The sequence below is a fragment of the Pelophylax lessonae genome, assembly GCF_965119305.1.
Source record: "Pelophylax lessonae genome assembly, chromosome: 2".
Lineage (NCBI taxonomy): Eukaryota > Metazoa > Chordata > Amphibia > Anura > Ranidae > Pelophylax > Pelophylax lessonae.
In genome coordinates, this window is record NC_138769.1 from 453573213 (window position 1) to 453596160 (window position 22948).

The window sequence follows — 22948 nt, forward strand, 5'->3', positions numbered from 1 at the left end:
TATGAATGCCCATTGGTAAAAATGTACCTTCTTTGACCACTTAGATTTCACCTGAGACATCCTCAAGACCGCTCTCTCCAGAAGAAAATACACCAAAGGATGCACCTAAAAGCTCCCTTGAGAGAAGAGACAGCGCCATACTCTCTCCATCTGCAGATTTCAGCAATCCACCTCAGTTTTCTTCCTTTCTAGACAACTCGGCTGCTAGACATAGACTGTCAGTGAAGCCTAAAAATCAAAGGTTAAGCAAAACAAGGAGGCCTTCTGCGGTAATCACTTAAATTACAAGCTTTCTAATAGTGCATTAATATTAATGGGTTATGTAATCGGAATTTGTTGTCAGTAAATATTAGGGGTTTATGTATTAAAAAGTTGCATTGCAAATGCCTAAGCATTCACATAAAAGTCGCAAATAATACCCATAATGTTTGGAATGTGTGTGAAATGTCAGTTTCTAAAGCCTTTCACAGGACAAATAAAGTAGGGATAGACCGATTATCGGCAAGGCCGATATATCAGGGGCCGATATGCACTTTCCCCGATATTGCCGATATTTTTGTGACGTAATTCTGCCTTCTTAGGCCACCTCCCTTGCCTTGGACAGCCTCATCTGGAGTCGGGACTAGTCTCGCAGTAGTGTATCACAGCCATACACCCACCCACCCACAGCAGCCCGGTGCCAGCCAGCCACCCACATCCACAGGCCCTGTACCAGGCAGCCAGCCACAAGCACTGTACCAGCAAGCCAGCCACTCACAGGCCCTGTACCCGCCAGCAAGCCACCCACAGGCCCTGTACCTGCCAGCCACAGGCACTGTACCAGCCAGCCAGCCACCCACAGGCCCTGTACCAGCCAGCCACCCACCACAGGGTGCCAGACAGCCAGCCACCCACAGACAGGGTGCGAGACAGCCAGCCAGCCGCCCACAGGCCCTGTACCAGCCAGCCACCCACAGCCACTGTGCCAGCCACCCACCTACCACAGAGTGCCAGCCACCACAGGGTGCCAGCCAGCCACCCACCACAGGGTGCCAGACAGCCAGCCACCCACCACAGGGTGCCAGCCAACCAGCCATCTACCACAGGGTCTAAAAAAGAACGAACAGAGAGCACACCAGCCTAGCGCATTATCTCTAGGACAATTTATAAAAAATGTAATTTAATACACATTATACTAACAAAACAAAAATGAAAAACAGGCAAAATGTACAACAAGGACCACCACGAGTCTCCACTGAACATCTTCTGCCAGTAAAGGCGTGATGGAATGTGGACCTCCAAACAACCGCTTACGTGTTTCGGGTATCCACCCTTCTTCAGAGCTGGGATGTGGCTGGCTGGTAAAGGGCCTGTGGGAGTCTTGTTTGGGTTACCACGACCTGTTGAGAGTGGCAGCATAGCCGGGACTACGAACTATACTTGGATTGCATTTTCGGTCGCAAGACAACCCCTCAAGCGCAGGAGTCATTTCTTTCTTTCTTAACCACCACAGGGTGCCAGCCAACCACCCACCACAGGGTGCCAGCCAGCCAGCCATTAAGTATTAAACAGAAATTACCATGTTCAGTACCCGATTTGTGTCAAAAATTGTCTTTATTTTTCAAAACTTTAAACGTACAAAATATCGACCCATATCAGCCGATACCGATAAATTGTGACCAAAATATCAGTATCGGCCCTGAAAAAAAACATATTGGTCTATCCCTAAAATAAAGCATTCCTTAACATTTGATCCTAAGAGGAAAAAAAGTCTTATAAACATTTAACTATAAGTGTTCAAGAACATTCAACCAATAGAGAAAATATCTTTAGGGCCCTTTCACACGGGCTTTTTACCATCATGTCAGCCTGTCAGTTTTCCAGGCAGACCTGATCGGAAGCATTATTCAGTCGTATGGACAGGCAGATGTAAACGTACTTGTGTCCTTTTACACCCACCTACATCTAGGTCCAGAAAAAAACAGAAAAGGATTGCATCGTTTTCCATTTTTCTGGACCTAAACGTGACAGAACAGAGGTAGCCTGATGTAAACGGACACAAGCCTGTTTACATATGGCTGCTCATAGAGCTATCATGAGTTCGCCAGTGTCCGCCAGACACAAACTGAGTGAGCACGGATGTAAAAAATCTGACATCCATCCCATTCAGATCAGATTCAGCAGGGGATCCGCTCACAGATCTTTTGCTGAATGGAGCAGAGCCGTGTGGCTAAAAACATTTAACCAGAAGAGGAAATAATATGAGACTTCTGGACTGTCTCATAGTTAGTCAGGTTGAACAAGTCCATCTAGTTCAACCAATAAAAAAATTAGAATAAAAAAAAAGTCATACAATCCCATATATACACAATCCTATACCCACAGTTGATCCAGAGGAAGGCGAAAAAACCCCAGCAAAGCATGATCCAATTTGCTCCAGCAGGGGAGAAAAAAATCCTTCCTGATCCCCCGAGAGGCAATCGGATAATCCCTGGATCCCTGGACTGTGTACAGTGTTTATAAGCTGACGATTTGGAGAGGCTCAGGGAACAGCTGAATGAATGAGTGTTAAAGGGGGCTTCTGGATACCAACTTTTTACACTGTGTCTTTGTTTACATTCACCTGTTAGGCAGGAATCCTCAACTGAGAGCTGAATGTGTCAAGTCACTAGATCTAATGCCTCGTACGCACGTTCAGATAATCGTACGACTTATCATTCGCATTTTGTTGCATTATACTAATATCAAATTCAACAATGCATACTTAGCGCATGATTTTTTTTCTACGATTCTGGAAAAGCTTCCTGGTTGCGTAGCTATGTATCAGATAGTACAAAACAAAAACAATGGCAGCCAGGCTTTTTCCGGGTTATTTTTGTGTTTTTGATCATGCGTGGTCTTTGTCTATCGATTTTTAGCGAACGCATACTATACTGATTAAACGATTGTCATTCGCTAGGCTATCGTACGACATAAGTTTTCGTGTTTGTCCCTTCGGATTTTGTTGGATGAACTGTCATGATCGGCTGTCGAAAGCTGTGTACTAACGATCAGATTATCGTGCGATCAAGTTGAAAGCGATTTTTTTTTTCGTACCATTATCTGATCGTGTGTACAAGGCATAAGGATGCCGGCAGGTGCCAGCTCCCTAAAAACCAGGAGATTAGCTCAGTCATATACCCATTAATTTGGCTTTTCACACAGAAATATCAATAGACTCTAAACAGTGCAGCGAATGTTCTCAGCCTATAGTGTTAACCTATTTTCTCTGTTGGTGAATGTTCTTAAACTCTTATGCTTGAATGTTCCTAATGACTGTTTTCTCTGAGGATTGAATGATAAGGAAATGTTTTATTTGCCCAGGCAACAATTAGAAACTGACACTACATACATTGTAAACATTATAGGTACTATTTGCTACTTTGGCAATCAAATATAATTATTTATGTATGTGTTTGTGATATATTTAATATCACACCCAAAAATAAAAAAATGCCCTTGGTGCAGAAGCAGGCACAATTATTTTGTTAATCAACCACTTCACCTCTGGAAGATTTACCCCCCCCCCTCCCCCCCCCTCCTTCATGACAGGCCATTTTTTGTGATACAGCACTGCGTTATTTTAACTGACAATTGCAAGGTCATGCGACACTGTACCCAAATAAAATGCTTGTCATTTTTTCCCCACAAATAAAGCTTTCTTTTGGTGGTATTTATTCACCTCTGCCTTTTTTACATGCACTATAAACAAAAAAAGTGACTGACAATTTGGGGAAAAAAAAAGAAAATTTTTTTACATTCTGCTATAAAACATAGCCAATAAAAAAATTTTAAAAAATGTAATTTCTTCATCAATTTAGCCCAACTGCTACATATTTCTGGTAAAAAAAAAAAAATCACAATAAGCATATATATTGATTGGTTTCGCAAAACTTATAGCATCTACAAACTATGGATGTTTTATTTATTTTTCTTTTCTTTTCTTTTTTTACTAGTAATGGCGGCGATCAGTCACTTATAGCGGTACTGCGATATTGCGGCGGACCTTCTCACACTAGCTAACACTTTTGACATTTTTTGGGGACCAGTGACACTAATACAGTGATCAGTGCTAAAAAAAATATGCACTGTGCTAATGACACTGGCTGGGAAGGGGTTAACATCAGGGGTGATCAAATGGTTGACTGTGTGCCTAGCTACTGTTTCTGTGTACTGTGGGAGGTGCTTTCACTAGGGGAAGACATGGATCCTCGTCCCTGCTTTGCAGGAACACAGGATCCATGCCATCCCTACTGACAGAACGGCAATCTGCTTGTTTACTTAAGCAAACCATCGTTCTGTCTCTGTACCAAAGGATCAGCAGGTGCCGGCGCACTTAAAGTCCACGGTACCTGCCTCTCAGCTTCTGCTGTGTATTTACGCGATCCAGCGCAGAGGTGCCGCCCTGTAGTAGTTTAACTGCTATAGAGCAGACCTTAAGCAGTTGAAAAAAAGTAATCTAATTTTCTGCCAATTACAAAAATCTAAAACTGAGTGTATAATGGTTCAGCCTCAGTGCAACATACTGCTTCATTTTATGCATGATACCAATAGCGCTGTAAATTTTTCGTAAAGTTAAGGTTTGAGTATAGTAACAGTTTTTGTTTTCCCTTCCTCAGGCGTTGCAGGAAGAATCTTTTGCTGGGTTGAACCGTATGGAAGAGGAAGATGTTACAGAAGCTAGTCCAGAAAGAACAGACAGCTCTGCTGCAGACATCTTGACTCCCAATAAAGATGATTGTGACAGTGATAGTAGTCCAAGTGCAAATTCCACATTACTGAATGTAGAAGAAAACAAAGAAGTGGCTGCTAAGATTACAGCAGGAAGTGAATCACAAACTCACCAAGAAAAACTGCAGGACCCAAAGGCCGAACTCAGATTACAGTCTGAAAATATTCCAAGTGCACCAACTGTAGCACCAGAAGAACAGAGCAAAGTGTCCGATGAATTGGCGGGTGGGCCAGATTTAAAGGCAAAGGAAATGACCTCTGGCAACCTGTCTGCGATCCTGAAAAACACATCACCCATTTCCCCTTTACCAAGTAGCAAAAAGCAATCAATAAAAACTGTCAAAGGCCCTGGAGACGATAATGAAAACCAATCGAATACACAGGAATTAGCTGGCCAAGTAAAGACTTCTCCCTCAGCCTACTTCGAAGAGTCTGTGCAGATTCGGAGAAGCCTTTTCCGACATTCACTTTCTGAAAGGAGTCAGAATACCTCGGAGCAACTCTTATCGGATAAGGAAAACAATAACAAGCTTGGCAATTTGGATAAAAAGGCGGAAAGATCCCCTACAGAAGCAGGTGCTCAGAGAAAATTCTCTGTATCATCTGCTTGGGAAAGGCCTCGGACTAATAGTTTTAATCTGAAAGCAAATACTGAGGGTGATCCTGAAAAAAACACCAAATTGTCTCTTTTGAAGCCCGGTGTGTCTAAAACTGAGATTTTGAAAGAAGATGACAAAACTGCTGCTACTCCCCAACCTGAAAACAAGCTCATAGGTAGGAAAAAGGAGACCTTGGCTGACCCTGAGGCTGCGCCTTCAGACAAGCCTTTCTCTGGTAACATTACCTCAATCCAGAGCACAGTGCCAGCTACCAGTGATTTGTCTTTGGCAACAGACGTACAGGCAGCTACTGAAGACAAGAACCCTTTTTTTAAGTTAAGACCCACATCACTATCCTTAAGATACAGGGAAGGCATGAGCCCAGTCACTACCACTGTGAAAAGACACAGTGCAGAACTTAAACATGAAAAAACAGGATTTGTATTATTGTCCAAAGATGAAGTACACGAAGCTGGGCATGTAGACTCCACTGTCAGCCCTAAAACTGAGATCAAAACAGAGATCAAAGAAGATGCCATTGAAGTGGCACAGACTAAACCACCACTACCCAAAAAACCTGTACTGCAGAATATTACAGTGGCAGACAATAACACGAATAAAGAAATGACAGAAAAGGAATCCAGTCAAGAGAAAAAGTCAAAATCACCCGAGGTGATAAATGAAAGGCGAATGTCAGAGAGAAGACTGAGTTTGCAAAAAAGTTTTGGTAAGTTCAACCTTAAACATACAGTATATGTCTCTGTTTCTAAGCGTATCTAAACCCAAAAATTCCCCTGCTTTTTTCACCTGGTTATGGGGCATTAGGCAGGATTTCTTATTCTAAATTCTTATCTAAGATAAAAAGAGGCAGACTACTATACTTGTGGAAAATAATTGGCCGCAGCCGTTTATTATTGGTTTTAAAACTTTTAATAAATATAAGATAAAAAACATACAACACTTGCAACAACCCAGCCACCACGGCTCAGGCTGCATAAATAAATAACTCAGATAAAATCATCACTTCCAAACATATAGTAAAAACCGTCCCCCTTCGCTAAAAGCAAAGGTGACCCACCACATAAAAACAGCCGCGACAAGGGAGGGGGGGTTTGGGAACTCCACTGGTCGAGTCTTCTGAGGCGAATGAGCCCCTCTGAGGCATTCTCCTCTTTATATAGGGTCCCCAGAGAGTCTAGAAACTTCCACAGCTAATCTCTCTCCCTATAGGTGCTCTGACCCCTGCAAAGCTACGTGACCACCCACAACAGCTGTTTCCTTCAGGATAACGCCATTCTTCCCTCCCCTTTTTCCCTGAGGAAAAATTAGGGAAAATAATGACTAACCTAAAACTAAACTCATTTCCCGCCACTCTCCCATGAGGAAAAGGGGGGCTATACAGCCTTCCCTTTTCCTCTCATTCTGAAATAACATACTTCCAGTTCCATTATTTCTACGCTTTCTTCTCCACTGTGTCTATGGAGGGAGTCATATCATCACACAGCTTTGGGCTTCAAAAATGTCTTTGTTTATCCCCATTTTATAGTGGATTGATGGGACCAGTAGTGTACACCAAAAGAAGGTTTTTATTTTTTATTTTTATTGTTTTTTCAGAGGTAAAGGTTGGTTCACAAAACAGAGTCTCTGGGCATACCCCGGTTTGAAAAAATAACATGACTAGTGATACCCATTACCTTAGCTCGGAAACACTAAAAACAAAACTTGAAAAAAATGTTACACTGCTCGCATCCCCCAGAAAACAGGACGAGTAACATCTCAAAGGTTATTTTTTTTAATTATAAAATGTTAATGAAGAATATGGCACAAGGACAGTAGCTAAAGAGAACATTTGAACATAATACTGCAGGTACGGTGGTATACTCAATGACATCGAGAGTACATTCCACAAAAAAAAAAAAAACGGTTCTTAGTGCTTTCTGTTCATCTCACAGGAAGTGTCAAAAACACTAAATGTATATCGGTATAGCCTCGCGCTTATGGTATTGTGAAAAACATATGTGTATTGTGCAAAAAAATTATATATACAGAAAGTGTCTGTGCACTAAATAGCTGCTTGCTGCAAGTTAAAGTGCTAGTGCCTTTAAATTATAGTGAACCCAATGTTGCAGCGCTGCTAATAAATTAAAGAAATAAATAAATTATAAATATATAAACATATAAAAATTGATATCACTGTGTAACCTTGTGCAAAATGTGCAAATGTGTGCAAAATATATATTGTGCAAAATCTCGCAAGATCACGCAATAAATATATATATTCAAACTTCATAAATAGTAAATCATAAGTCCATATAGAGTGTCCATCAGGTGCAAAAAAGGTGCTTCTGTGCTTCACTGTGTGCATGTATGGGGGTGATCCCCTTGTGGTTAGCTATTTACCACAATACACTCGGTATAAGGCATTCAAGATACTCCTGCAGTGTAGTCACAGCCTATCTGACAGCCTGGGATCCGCAATCATATGGGAGAGATCCTTAATGGTGGTCCTTTCAACATATTTCGAGTCCCCTCATGGGAAAGAAAAGGCCATCCATAGTGAAGTACATTCAATAAAATTTATTGCATCCAAAAAGAAAACTACTTACAAACATCTAAAAATTGCAGGCATAAGAGTCTCGGCTCGGTGGTTCGCTGCTCCCGCAGCGTGCGCTTCACCGTACGGAAATTACGTCAGGTCCGCTCAGCCAATCGCTAGACGCGTTTTGCCGTCCAATCACGGCGTCTTCTGTAGCTGATTTATGTATTTATGAAGTTTGAATATATATATTTATTGTGTGATCTTGCAAGATTTTGCACAATATATATTTTGCACATATTTGCACGTTTTGCACAAGGTTACACAGTGATATCAATTTTTATATGTTTATATATCTATAATTTATTTAATTTATTAGCAGCGCTGCAACATTGGGTTCACAAGAACACTAAATGCCTGGTAAAGTCAGTAGGTATTTTCTATACTTGAGTTAGTGGTGCTGCAGATGAGCAGCAATAAGGAGAAAAAGAGGGATAAAAAGCCATGAGAGAGATCCTCTATGAGTAGTATTCAGATGTATATACAGTATGTGAAAAGTATGGCAAAAAGTCTAGGATGGTAGAGAATATGACTTGCACTCCATGTTACTGGATTTTTCCAACAATTCTTCCACTGCACCACGTTGCAATCACATCTGGTGAACAATGATAAAAAGGATAATTCCCCAAAATTGAACCAATGTGTAGAAGGCAGAGGCAACATTAAATAAAAACGCTTCCAAGTGGATTCTTCAGGAAGGTTGGTATTTATTGATCATAAAATAGGTTCAAGCACCATCAATCAATGCATGTTGTGGCTCACCTTTTCCTGGCGAAGTGACCAATAAAGAGCCATATAACCTGTTGATGGTGCTTTAACCTGTTTTTATGATCAATAAATACCATCCTTCCTGAAGAATCTACTTCAAAGCATCTTCATGTTTCTTCCTCTGCTGGCCACACATTGGTTCCAATTTAGGGCCTTATCTTTTTTTACTATTTTCTATACTTGCTGAAAATGCTCTTAGCCTGAAAAATTAAACTTGTGGAGACACAATATCTAGGGACTGGTAAGGTGTACATGTGGTTGCTGTTACAGCCTCGCACCATTAGAAATTTGTACAATTAGGATTGTTGATAACGTCATTGCTTGTATGTACCTTAAAGCGGAGTTCCGGCCACAAAATCGTTTTTTTTTAATATAAATACTTCCCAAACAGTGATCCACCGCCCTTCATATATCCGCTAATCCGGTTTTAGACAGTTTAATAATTGATTGGCAATCATAAAATCTTACTTTATAAAAAGTTTGCAGAGCACCACCATCTTTGTCCTGGTAACCCGAAGCCGCAGTATGCAAATGTACCTGCTTCCTGGTTCTAGCTCATTGTGCAAGCTGTGAGAGGAGCCCGACCACCTACATCACTGCCCATTGCCTCCTGGTAGTGATGAGTAAGAGCTCCCAGGACACATTGCAGGACAGGAAGTGACGACGCGGGCCGCGGCCACAGAGGGAGGAAGTGGAAGGAAAGGTGAGTATATTTTCTTCTGAAACAAGGTAAGTAAAAAAAAAAAAAAATTGTGAATATCCAATTCTTTTTCAGGTGACAATAAGGAAGCGGATGGCACAAAATCTAATGTAACGATTTTGCGGCCGGAACTCCGCTTTAATAAACCTGAGCTGAGCCAAGCTTTCATGTTTTTGACCAAATCTATCTCCTGGTGCTCAGCTGCAGTGGATCATGCAAGTACGTCAGGCTGACCTTGTTGATGTTGGGCACCTATAGAGTGTCTCTTTTTTCCCTTATGGCTAAAGAATTTTACAGCTGAATTTAGAATACATTCTGAAGATATTATAAGTACACCAACTGTAGCCCTGGGAGAGGGGATCCGTGTGCCTAATGAAGTGGTGGGTAGGTCAGATTTAGTAGCAAATGAAATGACCTCTAGCAATCTGTCTGCCATTGTAAAAAATGCACCACCTACGCATTTACCCCATAGAAAAAAAGCAAGCAATAAACATTGTCAAAGTCCCTGGAGACAATAAATGGAAATCCTTCTAATACACATGAAATAGCTAGCCCAGTAAAGACTACTCCCTCACCTCTCATCCCTTCTCTATTCACTCTAGTACGAATGTTCATCTGAACAAAGCTTTTATGTTTATGATCAAATCTATTTTCTGCTGCATTACTGCAGTGGATCGGAGTTGACAGTAATGGATGGAATGGTGTATAGGCTCCTCATACATGTTAAGTATGGTAACAGCTATGACATATGGCACATCTGTTCTAATGCCATAGGTTTGACTTACCTCCGGTATTCCCCTCTCTGATTAAAGGCTTTTGCAGCTGCTAAGAGTTTCATATTTTATTCATATTATTACTTATTTTTAATACAAAAGAGTAATAACAGTCTGTAAAATGAGAATTGTTTGGTACATATGTTTTGGAAATACTGCCAAGTTAGCAGTCCAGTGTTTGCCATATTGCTCATTGTAATGTGATTATAGATCACAAATCCTGGGCTGACAGGTATGCAAATGGTACAATTAGTCACACTTAACAGAAGGTGCACATTTCCATAAAGGTTTTACAAAAATGTCAATATCATTTTAGAATTCATGAACAACAAACACCCTGCTGACTGTCCCATTCCCTTTAAATTATTTTAGCAATTTGTAACCAGTTAAGGTAGTGAATATAAATTAGGCATTGTAGGTTGATAGAATATGTTTGTAATAAAATACATTTATTATGAACATTCTTGCAGCATTATATATAATAAAAAATATAACTCTATTGTCTAAGCTGCGTTAGGATTTTTCATTTCACCTGAATTGACTTAAAACAAAAAAGATGTGCACACACAGATCTGATCATAATCTGATTGTATGATTTCTGTACCAGCCCCTGCAGTTTTATCAACAACTATACAAGGGCCTAAAAATACAATTGAATGAATGTCTAGTCAGGCAGGCTATCACACTATATAGATGTTCAATTGATGATTGCAACAGTTGCAGTGCGTATAATCAGTTTAAGTATGCACAAAACTGAAATGTTTGAGCTCGTAAAAGGGGTTGTAATATATCTCTATGACTCCAATAGCAATTGTCAGCATGTCAGAATGCCATGGCAACATATTTACACTGAACTGTATGTGACTATTCAAAGCAAGTCAGCAATGCATGCTGGGAAGTTTCCAAGGGGATGAACAGGGCTCTTGGAATTGCTTTATTATTATGCTTTAATATTTGTATTTGTGAGAAAGTTTACTAAGAAGGCCATACACAATAAGACGAGGGAAAGAAAATGCATTTAGCATATTTTAGCTAACACGGGTGTCTTTAAAAGCATGCATTTAAAGCGGAGTTCCAGCCATTTACTCACCTGTCCAACGGTCCAGCGATGCGGCCGCCGGAAGCCTCGATCCTCTCCCTCGGCGCCGTCATCACTGCTGTGGGCACCCGGCTGTTACAGTTTGCGGCTTCACAGCCGGGTACCCACTGCGCATGCGCGAGTCGCGCTGCGCGCCGTGATTGGCCGGCAATCTTCTGGGACCTCTGACGTGTCCCAGAAGATTGCAGGGAGGGAGGGGGAGAGGAGAACTTCCGCTCAGGGCGCCGCGGCGCTCCGAGCGGAAGTGGGAGCGGGTACCTGTCAAAACTAGGTACCCGCTCCCCCCCCCAAAAAATGACATGCCAAATGTGGCATGTCGGGGGGTCAGGACTCCCTAAAGCAGAAGTTCCACTTTTGGGTGGAACTCCGCTTTAAGGTGACAGTTATGACACCTTGGTCTTGATTTACTTAAACTAAAGAGTGCAAAATCTGGTGCAGGTGTGCATGGTAGCCAATCAGCTTCTAACTTTAGCGTGATGAAAAAAAGTGATCACAGTAGTGATAACTATAGCGCTTGCAGTGTCCCCTAATGGGAGAATTTTAAATATTTCACAATAGTGCTTAATAGGGATAAATAGTGATATTATCAAATAAATAATTAATTAAATACACTGATAAATAAACAATTAATAAATAAGTGGATGAATAAATAAACCACTGGTGATTATAATCCTTCACAGTGTGCAGTGAAAAAAACTTTCAAATTGGTAAAAAAATAAATATATCATGTAGTTCTAAACACAATTCATATAATAATAAAGTGCTGGTGCTCCTTGCTGGATTCCTTAGTGCTTCCTTCACCGTGAGTAAATGAATGAAATGCCCACTCACCGAAAGCTGTGGGTTTTATATGTCATATGACACTAAAACCGTCTGTGCTTGTTAAGAGATCCTGCCCGGATCGAATGGATCTCCCTGGGTCTTTACAGCCACTACGGGTTTTTCTTCTACCTCGGGTAGTCTCCTTCAGCCACGATCCCAGCCTTGGAATGTGCCCTTCCTGCAAAGTCCCCTCCAATCACAACCGTGATGAGGAAATAAAAAAACGGATAGTGTGGTATTGTTTCCAATATATTTATTCACACACCCCATGCATAGCAAAGGTAAAATCCATAAAATTTCCAGCAGGTGATAAAGGTGCTCATCCAAAGTTCAAAAAATTGTAACAGCAAATGTGAGGTAACCGTGTTCAAAACCAAACAGACAGGCAAACAAATAGGACCGTCATATGTTCGGCACAAAGAGTGGAGAGCGGTAGTTCCGGTATGCGTTCCACTCGAGTGCGTATGACGTCACCACGTGCGTTCCACCTAACGCGTTTCGTCATTGGCTAGACGTCTTCAGAGGTGGAGTCACACGTCTAGCGTGGGTCTTATATACCAGAGATGCCGCTCAGCACTCCGCCCAACTCCGCTCTGAGAAAACTCTATCCGGAAACCGGAAATGCCTCCATGTCCCCGTATGGTAAATAACATTTATGGCGTGCAATCCATATTTCGGAGCTCAATATTATATAACCATATTCCTTTATCATTTACCCAGTACCATTCTAATATCATGTGTAAACATATGATTAAGTTAGTTTGTGCTACATTATAGAAAACATTCCATACAAAAGGGCACACATATAAATAAATCATATTAATAAAAATATTACATTTTAATTCAAAAATTATTAAAAACATATTAAATCTATATTATTGTGATGGGGGTTAATATCATAAAAATACTGTATTTATGTAATTAATATTAAAATTATCAGAGGTCTAAAATGTATAAATATTATAGTTAAGTGGATTACAAAATTGCTAATATGATATTATATATATAATTTTATTTATAAAATTTTATTATCACGATCTAAAATTATTTATTAAATTAATTAATTAAAATTAATTATTTATGGCTGAACAAAGATATTAATATTTTATAGGATTTGTAAATTATCATATTTTATCAAAACTCTATAAAAACTAAGGATTTGAAATAAAACAATTAATGTCCATGTCAATATTCATACCCTTGGGTTGTAGGGTAGAGAGCTCATAAATCCAACGGGACTCATTTTGGGAGACGGCAATTCGCATATTATTGCCCCTCCAATTCTGTTCAATCTTGTCAATGCCCAAGATGGTAAGAAAGGTGGGGTCCCTATTGTGCACCATTCTAAAATGTAGGGAAACACTATGATTCCTGAAACCTTTCTTGATATTAGCAATGTGCTCCCCTATACGTACCCTGAGCTCTCTTGCAGTACGACCCACATATTGTAACCCACAAGGGCAAGTGAGAAGGTATGTGACATGGGTACTCCTGCATGTAATTAGTTTCTTAATGTTATATTTCTTTTTTGTTACGTTTGATTGGAACTCAAGAACTTGTCTTTTCCTCGTTTTCACAGTTTTACATGGTTTGCACCTTCCGCATGAATAAAAACCTTTATAATCTAAAAAAGTTAAAAGTTTCTTGGGGGGATCTAGTACATTCTTTACCAATTTGTCTCTGAGGTTAGGATCTCTGCGGTAGACAAATTTCGGCCGGTTTGGAATAACCTCCTTCAATTTTTCATCCCTCAAAAGAAGGTGCCAGTGCTTTTTGATAATATCTTCCACTTCCCTGTATCTTGTGTTGTACTGTGTAATAAAATTCAAAGAGTAATCGTTATCTTCTTTTTCTTTATCTCTTAGAAGTAATCCTCTGTCCATATTTTTGACATCATCTCTGGTTTTTTCCAGTGTATTTCTTTTGTATCCTTTTTCTTGGAACCTGTCTAAAATCATATTTGATTGGTTCATAAAATCCTGTTCATTACTACAATTTCTCTTCAGGCGCATGAGTTGTCCCTTAGGGATTCCCTTTATCCAGTTAGGATGGTGCCCACTATGGGTGGGAATATATCCATTCCTGTCTGTTGCCTTAAAGTGCATTTTTGTGCAGAAAGGATTTTATGAACCAATCAAATATGATTTTAGACAGGTTCCAAGAAAAAGGATACAAAAGAAATACACTGGAAAAAACCAGAGATGATGTCAAAAATATGGACAGAGGATTACTTCTAAGAGATAAAGAAAAAGAAGATAACGATTACTCTTTGAATTTTATTACACAGTACAACACAAGATACAGGGAAGTGGAAGATATTATCAAAAAGCACTGGCACCTTCTTTTGAGGGATGAAAAATTGAAGGAGGTTATTCCAAACCGGCCGAAATTTGTCTACCGCAGAGATCCTAACCTCAGAGACAAATTGGTAAAGAATGTACCAGATCCCCCCAAGAAACTTTTAACTTTTTTAGATTATAAAGGTTTTTATTCATGCGGAAGGTGCAAACCATGTAAAACTGTGAAAACGAGGAAAAGACAAGTTCTTGAGTTCCAATCAAACGTAACAAAAAAGAAATATAACATTAAGAAACTAATTACATGCAGGAGTACCCATGTCACATACCTTCTCACTTGCCCTTGTGGGTTACAATATGTGGGTCGTACTGCAAGAGAGCTCAGGGTACGTATAGGGGAGCACATTGCTAATATCAAGAAAGGTTTCAGGAATCATAGTGTTTCCCTACATTTTAGAATGGTGCACAATAGGGACCCCACCTTTCTTACCATCTTGGGCATTGACAAGATTGAACAGAATTGGAGGGGCAATAATATGCGAATTGCCGTCTCCCAAAATGAGTCCCGTTGGATTTATGAGCTCTCTACCCTACAACCCAAGGGTATGAATATTGACATGGACATTAATTGTTTTATTTCAAATCCTTAGTTTTTATAGAGTTTTGATAAAATATGATAATTTACAAATCCTATAAAATATTAATATCTTTGTTCAGCCATAAATAATTAATTTTAATTAATTAATTTAATAAATAATTTTAGATCGTGATAATAAAATTTTATAAATAAAATTATATATATAATATCATATTAGCAATTTTGTAATCCACTTAACTATAATATTTATACATTTTAGACCTCTGATAATTTTAATATTAATTACATAAATACAGTATTTTTATGATATTAACCCCCATCACAATAATATAGATTTAATATGTTTTTAATAATTTTTGAATTAAAATGTAATATTTTTATTAATATGATTTATTTATATGTGTGCCCTTTTGTATGGAATGTTTTCTATAATGTAGCACAAACTAACTTAATCATATGTTTACACATGATATTAGAATGGTACTGGGTAAATGATAAAGGAATATGGTTATATAATATTGAGCTCCGAAATATGGATTGCACGCCATAAATGTTATTTACCATACGGGGACATGGAGGCATTTCCGGTTTCCGGATAGAGTTTTCTCAGAGCGGAGTTGGGCGGAGTGCTGAGCGGCATCTCTGGTATATAAGACCCACGCTAGACGTGTGACTCCACCTCTGAAGACGTCTAGCCAATGACGAAACGCGTTAGGTGGAACGCACGTGGTGACGTCATACGCACTCGAGTGGAACGCATACCGGAACTACCGCTCTCCACTCTTTGTGCCGAACATATGACGGTCCTATTTGTTTGCCTGTCTGTTTGGTTTTGAACACGGTTACCTCACATTTGCTGTTACAATTTTTTGAACTTTGGATGAGCACCTTTATCACCTGCTGGAAATTTTATGGATTTTACCTTTGCTATGCATGGGGTGTGTGAATAAATATATTGGAAACAATACCACACTATCCGTTTTTTTATTTCCTCATCACGGTTGTGATTGGAGGGGACTTTGCAGGAAGGGCACATTCCAAGGCTGGGATCGTGGCTGAAGGAGACTACCCGAGGTAGAAGAAAAACCCGTAGTGGCTGTAAAGACCCAGGGAGATCCATTCGATCCGGGCAGGATCTCTTAACAAGCACAGACGGTTTTAGTGTCATATGACATATAAAACCCACAGCTTTCGGTGAGTGGGCATTTCATTCATTTACTCACGGTGAAGGAAGCACTAAGGAATCCAGCAAGGAGCACCAGCACTTTATTATTATATGAATTGTGTTTAGAACTACATGATATATTTATTTTTTTACCAATTTGAAAGTTTTTTTCACTGCACACTGTGAAGGATTATAATCACCAGTGGTTTATTTATTCATCCACTTATTTATTAATTGTTTATTTATCAGTGTATTTAATTAATTATTTATTTGATAATATCACTATTTATCCATATTAAGCACTATTGTGAAATATTTAAAATTCTCCCATTAGGGGACACTGCAAGCGCTATAGTTATCACTACTGTGATCACTTTTTTTCATCACCAGCACCCGCACTTTACATAGCAGCTGCAACATATTAATTAAATTAATTTAAATTATTTTATTTATTGATTTAATCATTAATCACTTTATTTAATCCACTTATTATCATACAATTAGTAAACCAGGTCCTGTTAATTATCTCCCTGGCGCGCTAATATATACAATTCGTATATATTTTTTGTACAATCTAACTTTAGCGTGTTCGATTAAGCTTTGACAATAAGCCCCCATTCACATCGGCGTGATTTCACATGCCAAATGGCAGCCTATTGCCGGCAATGACACTGTCCAAATCGGTGCGATGCCGACTTTGCAGTTTCCAAAAGTAGTTTCTGCACTACTTTTGTCGCCTTCGGGGGCGATTGCAATAGACATCTGTGCATGAACCCGCACAGATGTCACTCAAATCACCTCCCCCCAAACTCGCACTGAAATGCGGGTTTGAAATCGTGAGAGTTCAGCTGAAATTTCAAACCCGTGTTCAATGTGAACGTACCCTAAAACCTGGAAGCTGATTGGTTTCAATGCAGAGCTGCACCAGATTTTGCATTCTACTAGTTTTAGTAAATCACCCCCTTATGTGTTCTTAGCCATGCCAGGACTTCTGCAATGCAGTTCAGCACACAAGGTGGGTAAGATTGTGTTCAGCCCTGAGAAATGCACACTTGCTATACCCACAGAAGAACTCCAGTAAAACCTAAAGGAGACAAGGTTTGTTTCTCTTCTTTTAAGGCTTATAATTGGGTAGAGGAATGTGTGCTAACCCTCTACACACTTTAAGCAGAGCTGCATTCTCCAAGCACCGAGCCAAGGTCCTCCATTGTTGTCAAACAAAGGAAATGTTCTCTGCGGAAAAAAGGAACTTGAAGAACTAATACATTTGTGATGGTTTTGATTGATTTTTACACTGAAATGCTTTAATACGCTGGCTTTCTGATTTTATGTTACCAGATAAGACCCCTCCTGCTGTCGTGCCAGCAGAATCTGGTAAGGGAGGTGAGAACAAAGTGAATCAGCCTCCTTGGATGTCCATGGCAAGACAGAAACAGCTCAGCTTTAAGGAGGAACACCCCATCTACAAACAAAAAACTGCAAACCAAGAGGCTGACAAACAGAACAAAGAAAAGACAGAGGTGATTTTCTTACCATTCACACTGCATTTAGCAATAGAACCCTAACCTTTAGGTGAAAACTGTTGTTTGGGTCTCTGTGTGAAAGATATATTATTATTATTATATAATTATGATTATAGAGACAGATATGCTGAGAAAAGTTTCAGTATTTAAAGGGAAACTTCCTTATTTGTAAACTTCTGTAGGGTAGTGAGTTGACTGTCCAGTAATCTGCGATTAACACTTATTGTATATCATTTCTCTTTGAAACATTTGTTAAATATCGCAACTCATGCACTCACGAACACACGTTAAGTTTTTTTTCGTTCGACCCAGCGGAGGAGGTCACTGTAATATCTATGTCATGTTATTACAGCAATCTCCCCACTGTGCTATTGTGTTCTGACGGGGACCGCCTTCCCTCCCTCACCCAACCCACCCCCACCCCCACCCCCACCCTGACAAAATGCACCAGTCAGTGCTCACAGCCATTGGTTTTCCAGCATGTTCGTTCAACAGAAGCCAGTCATGAGATAGGCTTCAGTCAGAGAAGCAGCTGTACACATGGGTAAAAAGTTTGCCGTTTTCTACAGCAATGGCTGATTGTAGCCAATTTTCAGCCCGTGTGCACATAACTTAGGGGGACTGTTAGTTAAGCTACTAAGTTTCAGAGGTGTTTGAAGTATATACTAAACATTTAGGGTCAGGTTTAAAAGCAACAGTAGGGCTGTAATGCGGCCATATCACTGCTTTAAAATAAATAGACAGTGCTTTGCACATTCCTTAAAGTTTTTCTAAACGCAGAAGTTTTTGTACCTTATTGCATTCAATACATTAAAGCGGAGTTCCACTCAAAGGCGAAACTTCTGTTTTAAGTGCTCCTGACCCCCTGACATGCCTCATTTTTTGGGGGGGGAGCGGGTACCTAGTTTTGATAGGTACCTGCTCCCACTTCCGCTCGGGTCACCAAGGCGGCACGAGCAGAAGTTCTCCTCTCCCCCTCCATCCCTGCAATCTTCTGCATCACAGGTCCCAGAAGATTGCCCGGCCACTAAAGAAGTGCAGCCTGAAGTCGCAAGCTGTCACAGCCAGGTGCGCACAGTAGTGATGCTGGTGTCGTGGGGAGAAGAGGTAGAGAACTGAGGCTCCCGCCGGGCGCATCGCTGGACCATGGGATAGGTGAGTGTGTGTTTATTAAAACTCTGCAGCTACACTTTTTGTAGCTGCTGACTTTTAATAAACATAAAAACCAGTGGAACTCCGCTTTAAGGTAAAAAACCTTCTGTGTGCAGCTCCTCCCCTTCCCACCTTTTACTTACCTGAGCCCCATCTCAATCCAGTGCTGTGCCCGAGAGCAGCGGCGCTCTCTGTTCTCACTCACTCCTCACTGGAGATCAAAGCAGGAAGGAATGAGTTACTGTAAATGGTAGATGAGTTCAAACTACCTAATAAATTGGTGGGTGGGTCACATTTAAAACCAAACTGTCTGCATTGACTTTTTTTTTCTGCAGCCAGAAAACTCCCCAGCATTTTATCCTATGTGTCCATGCACACATAGGCTGTTATCAGCAGTATTTGGCAGGGGCATTTTCTAGCTGGAAAAAACCCCAGAACTCGTGGGTTTTAAGAGGAGTTTTTCAGCTGTAAAAACACTCAAAACTTAAAAATGCTGAAAATCGCGGCTATTTGGCATTTATCTGCGTTTTTGAACCATAAGCTTTTGTGGGAGTATAGTTTTGCTAAAAAAAAAAAAAAAAAAAAGGTAAAAACCGCAACAGCTAAAAAATACTAAAAACGCTGAAAACCAAAAAAAAAGCTGCAAAACTCATTCTACAGCTATAGCTTTCTGCAGTTAATGCTACTGACGTTGTTATAGTGTCCAGTGTGCATGAGGCCTTATAGTTTTCCTTAATACATTTTTCCAGCTAGTATCATTTCCATTTAAAATAGCAAAAAAACAAAACAATACAAAAGTGCAGGTACTGTATTTTACACTAATGCCCTCCAATCCCAGAATGCAGTATTTTTGTAACAAGTACAAGCCTATATAAGAGCACATCCACTGACAATAAGGCCTCTTTCACATGGACTTTCCGATCAGGTCCACCTGAAAAACTGACAGTTTTTCAGGCGGACCTGATCGGATGCTCTATGCACCTGTGTGGGGCAGCGGATGTCAGCGGTGACATGTCCGCTGACACCCGCTGCTATCCGATCCTGTCCGTGAAATCCAGACAGATGGAAACCCTATTTTCCAACCATCTGGAGGAACTAATCGTATAGTATTGGATGAGAATGGACAGGCGGTCTGTTTTCATCCGATCTCCCATAGAGGAGAGCGGGGATCTGATAGGTCTGTCTCTGCAAAGTAAAGGAAGACGGACCTGTCATCCTCCTGCTCAGCGGGGATCAGTGGATCAATCCCCGCTGAGCAAAACGGAGTCCGCCGGGCAGAAAGCCCGTGTGAGAGGACCCTAAAGATAAAAATTGTAAATGCAATTCTTATGAGCTAAACAAACAGCCGTACATATAATAAGAATATAGGACGAATGATCAACTATTTTTTTTTGTTTTGTTTTTTGGGGGTTTTTTTGCATGCTAGTCTCATATCAAAAACCAATAGGTTACTAGAGGAGTTATTAAAATTCTCAAAAAAAATAAAATACAACTCCCTGTGATGTTGTAATGTATTGTATTGTAATATATTCTTTTGTTTCCGAGCATGCACAGTCTTGGTCACTCATTTTTATTTTTGCAGACGAATAACACTATACTGATTAAATGAAATTGTTTGTTCTGTTATCTTACAAGAAACATTTTCGTGTTTGTCCCTTTGCATAATTTCCGATGAACTGTCATGATCCGCTCTCGAAAGCTGTGAACTAACGATCAGATTATCGGATGATTGTCCCATTTTCCCATCGTGTGTACTAGGCTTTAGATTTTAAAGGCTCTAACTTAAATATCTAGGATTTAACTTGTTTTTCTTGAAAATGCTTTTAAACAACTCAAGTTACGTTACTATGAAATGTTCTTTTTTTTTTCTCCATTTAAGGTTAATTTAAAGCAACAAGCTGACCAAATCCAGAACAAAACTACAATCACAGCGGTTTCCGTTGTTCCTGAAGAAACAAAAACAGATACGAATGAGCCAAGACGGAGAGCCAACACGTTGCCTTATGTTGTTCCTGGTAAGAGGGTAGCTGTTACTGGATGCTTCTTCCTTTCTTTTCTTTTTTGCAGAACAACATTCAGTCCTGGTTTGAATTATCGGCCATACATAGTTATATCTCTGAAGGAACTCCAGGTCATGATATACTAGTAGTAGTTAGTCACATGGATTTGTTCTCTAATGCTAAAGTCATTCTGGTTCCTACTGCTCCGGCTCCCATTGTTCCTCCTGTGTCAAACAGTTCCTCAAAACTTCAGCTGCATTCACTGCCTTGCTTTTCTGGTGTGGGGGCTGCGAGCTGGTTCCAATTTGCAGCAAGTCCATCCCCACCATTGGTGCCCTGGTGAAGAAGCAGGCTGGGGCTTAGACTCCATGCCCCAGGGAACCCAAATTTGTCTTTCTATAAGGGCTTACTACCATAGAAACCTGACTCTGAAGATATGAATTGTTGTAAAATTGTGGCGTAGGGATGTTAAAGTGATTGTGAGGTCTCTTTTTTTTTTAAATCAAAATAATAAACGGGTTTATGCCTACCTGCTTTGTGCAATGGTATAGCACAGAGTGGCCCTGAGCCTCCTATTCTGGGTCCCCAGCTAGCGCTCTAGGGTTCCTTCTTCTCTGTGTCTACCCCCATAGCAAACCACTTGCTATGGGGGCAGATGTGTGGGCTCGCTGGGCTATGCCTGTCCATTGACATACACAGCATGACTCAGCCCCACACCCTTCTCACTGGATTTCACTGACAGCAGTAGAAGCCAACGGCTTTCTCTGCTATCGGCAAAGCCTGTGAGACCAGGAAGAGGGGAGAGAAGACCTGCAGCATGGCACAGCACTGGATCGATTTAGGTCTCAGGTAAGTTTGGGACAGATATAGTGCAAGTTTTTTTTTCCTTAATGCAAACAATGCAGCAGTTTATGTGGAAAACAGATGGTGTTAAAGGACTCCACTTTTGTTTAGGGTTGGTTCCAGTTGGATGTAAATTGCCTCTTTCACACCTCTTATGAACCAGTTGTCCTCTCTGACCAGTTGGAAGAGACTTGGATAAGCTGCAAAATGCTACAAAACATATCCAGTTGAATGTGACTTATATTATCCATACAGTATGCAGCCATTGTAATTTTGTTAAAAAGAAATACCTCTGTCTAATATAGATTAAGGCTTTTGAGGTTTGAAGAGAATAAATACATGCAGCACATAATACATTTGTCACTATTCATTTATCTGCCTCCACAGGTACACAGCTGTCCTTGCTAACAGAGAAAGAAGAAAAGGTTATATCCAAGCGCCCAACCCTTTCTGTGTCTGAGGAACCATCTTGGATGGAGCTGGCTAAGAAGAAATCCCAGGCCTGGAGTGACATGCCGCAGATCATTAAATAGGAGAAGAACACACTCCTCTTTCTCGTTTATTGCCCACAGTTGACTAGCTGCCAGCAGACCTCATATAAGCACAAATACAACTGGTCAAGGAACCTCCAGTAGTTTTACCAATCAGTGCTGTTACTAAAGGTGTAAAGAAGATGTTAAATTATAGACCTATGAAGTGTAGGAGCTTCTATTTGTATATTTGTTTCTGAAGGTGTACCTTTAGATAGTAAAATGGTTTTACCTTGCCCTAAAAACTTTTTTTAACATTGGACTCATTGTTTTGATTTTACTAAAGATTGTGTGTGGCGTTTTCCCTGCTGTGCATTAGTATGTCAATGTAGAGAATCTGTTCCATTATGTGTGTTCCCCACTGCAATTTTTTACAAACTGCCCCTCTTCACTTTTCTGTGCTGTACACCACCCTGTGCTAAGGTAATTCAGCCATTTTCAGGCAATTTCTACCAGATTGTGTTATTAATATGACCAAACAGGTAAATTAAACCCACCACCAGCTTCTATCAACATAGTGCAAGGATTTTAAGAATGGGTAGTAGGTTTCCTTAAAAGGTTAGTTCACCTCTACCAAAAACTGCCTTTCCAGGTAATGGGCATCTGTAAATGATATCAAACCGTGCAGTCTTGACTAAAGCTGGATAATGCCCTTGCTATAGGTGTAGGCCATTTACATACCTCCAAAATTCTGGCAGAAAAACTTCCAGAGGTGGCATTATCCCATCAAGCTT

The 22948-nt window shown here is 40.2% G+C and overlaps 1 protein-coding gene across 1 annotated transcript in view; it reads left to right on the top strand.

Moving 5' to 3' along the window:
• LOC309548144 (uncharacterized protein) overlaps positions 1-22608 on the top strand; it is a gene marked incomplete at its 5' end in the record, with an annotated part of 250508 nt that extends 227900 nt beyond the window's left edge. Inside the window, 5 exons of the mRNA XM_082248108.1 lie at positions 45-269; positions 4638-6075; positions 17505-17686; positions 20721-20856; positions 22072-22608. Of these exons, the coding sequence (XP_082104234.1) occupies positions 45-269; positions 4638-6075; positions 17505-17686; positions 20721-20856; positions 22072-22217 (2127 nt within the window). The 3' untranslated portion in view covers positions 22218-22608. The remainder of the gene's footprint in view (positions 1-44; positions 270-4637; positions 6076-17504; positions 17687-20720; positions 20857-22071) is intronic.
• Positions 22609-22948: the final 340 nt, after the last annotated feature.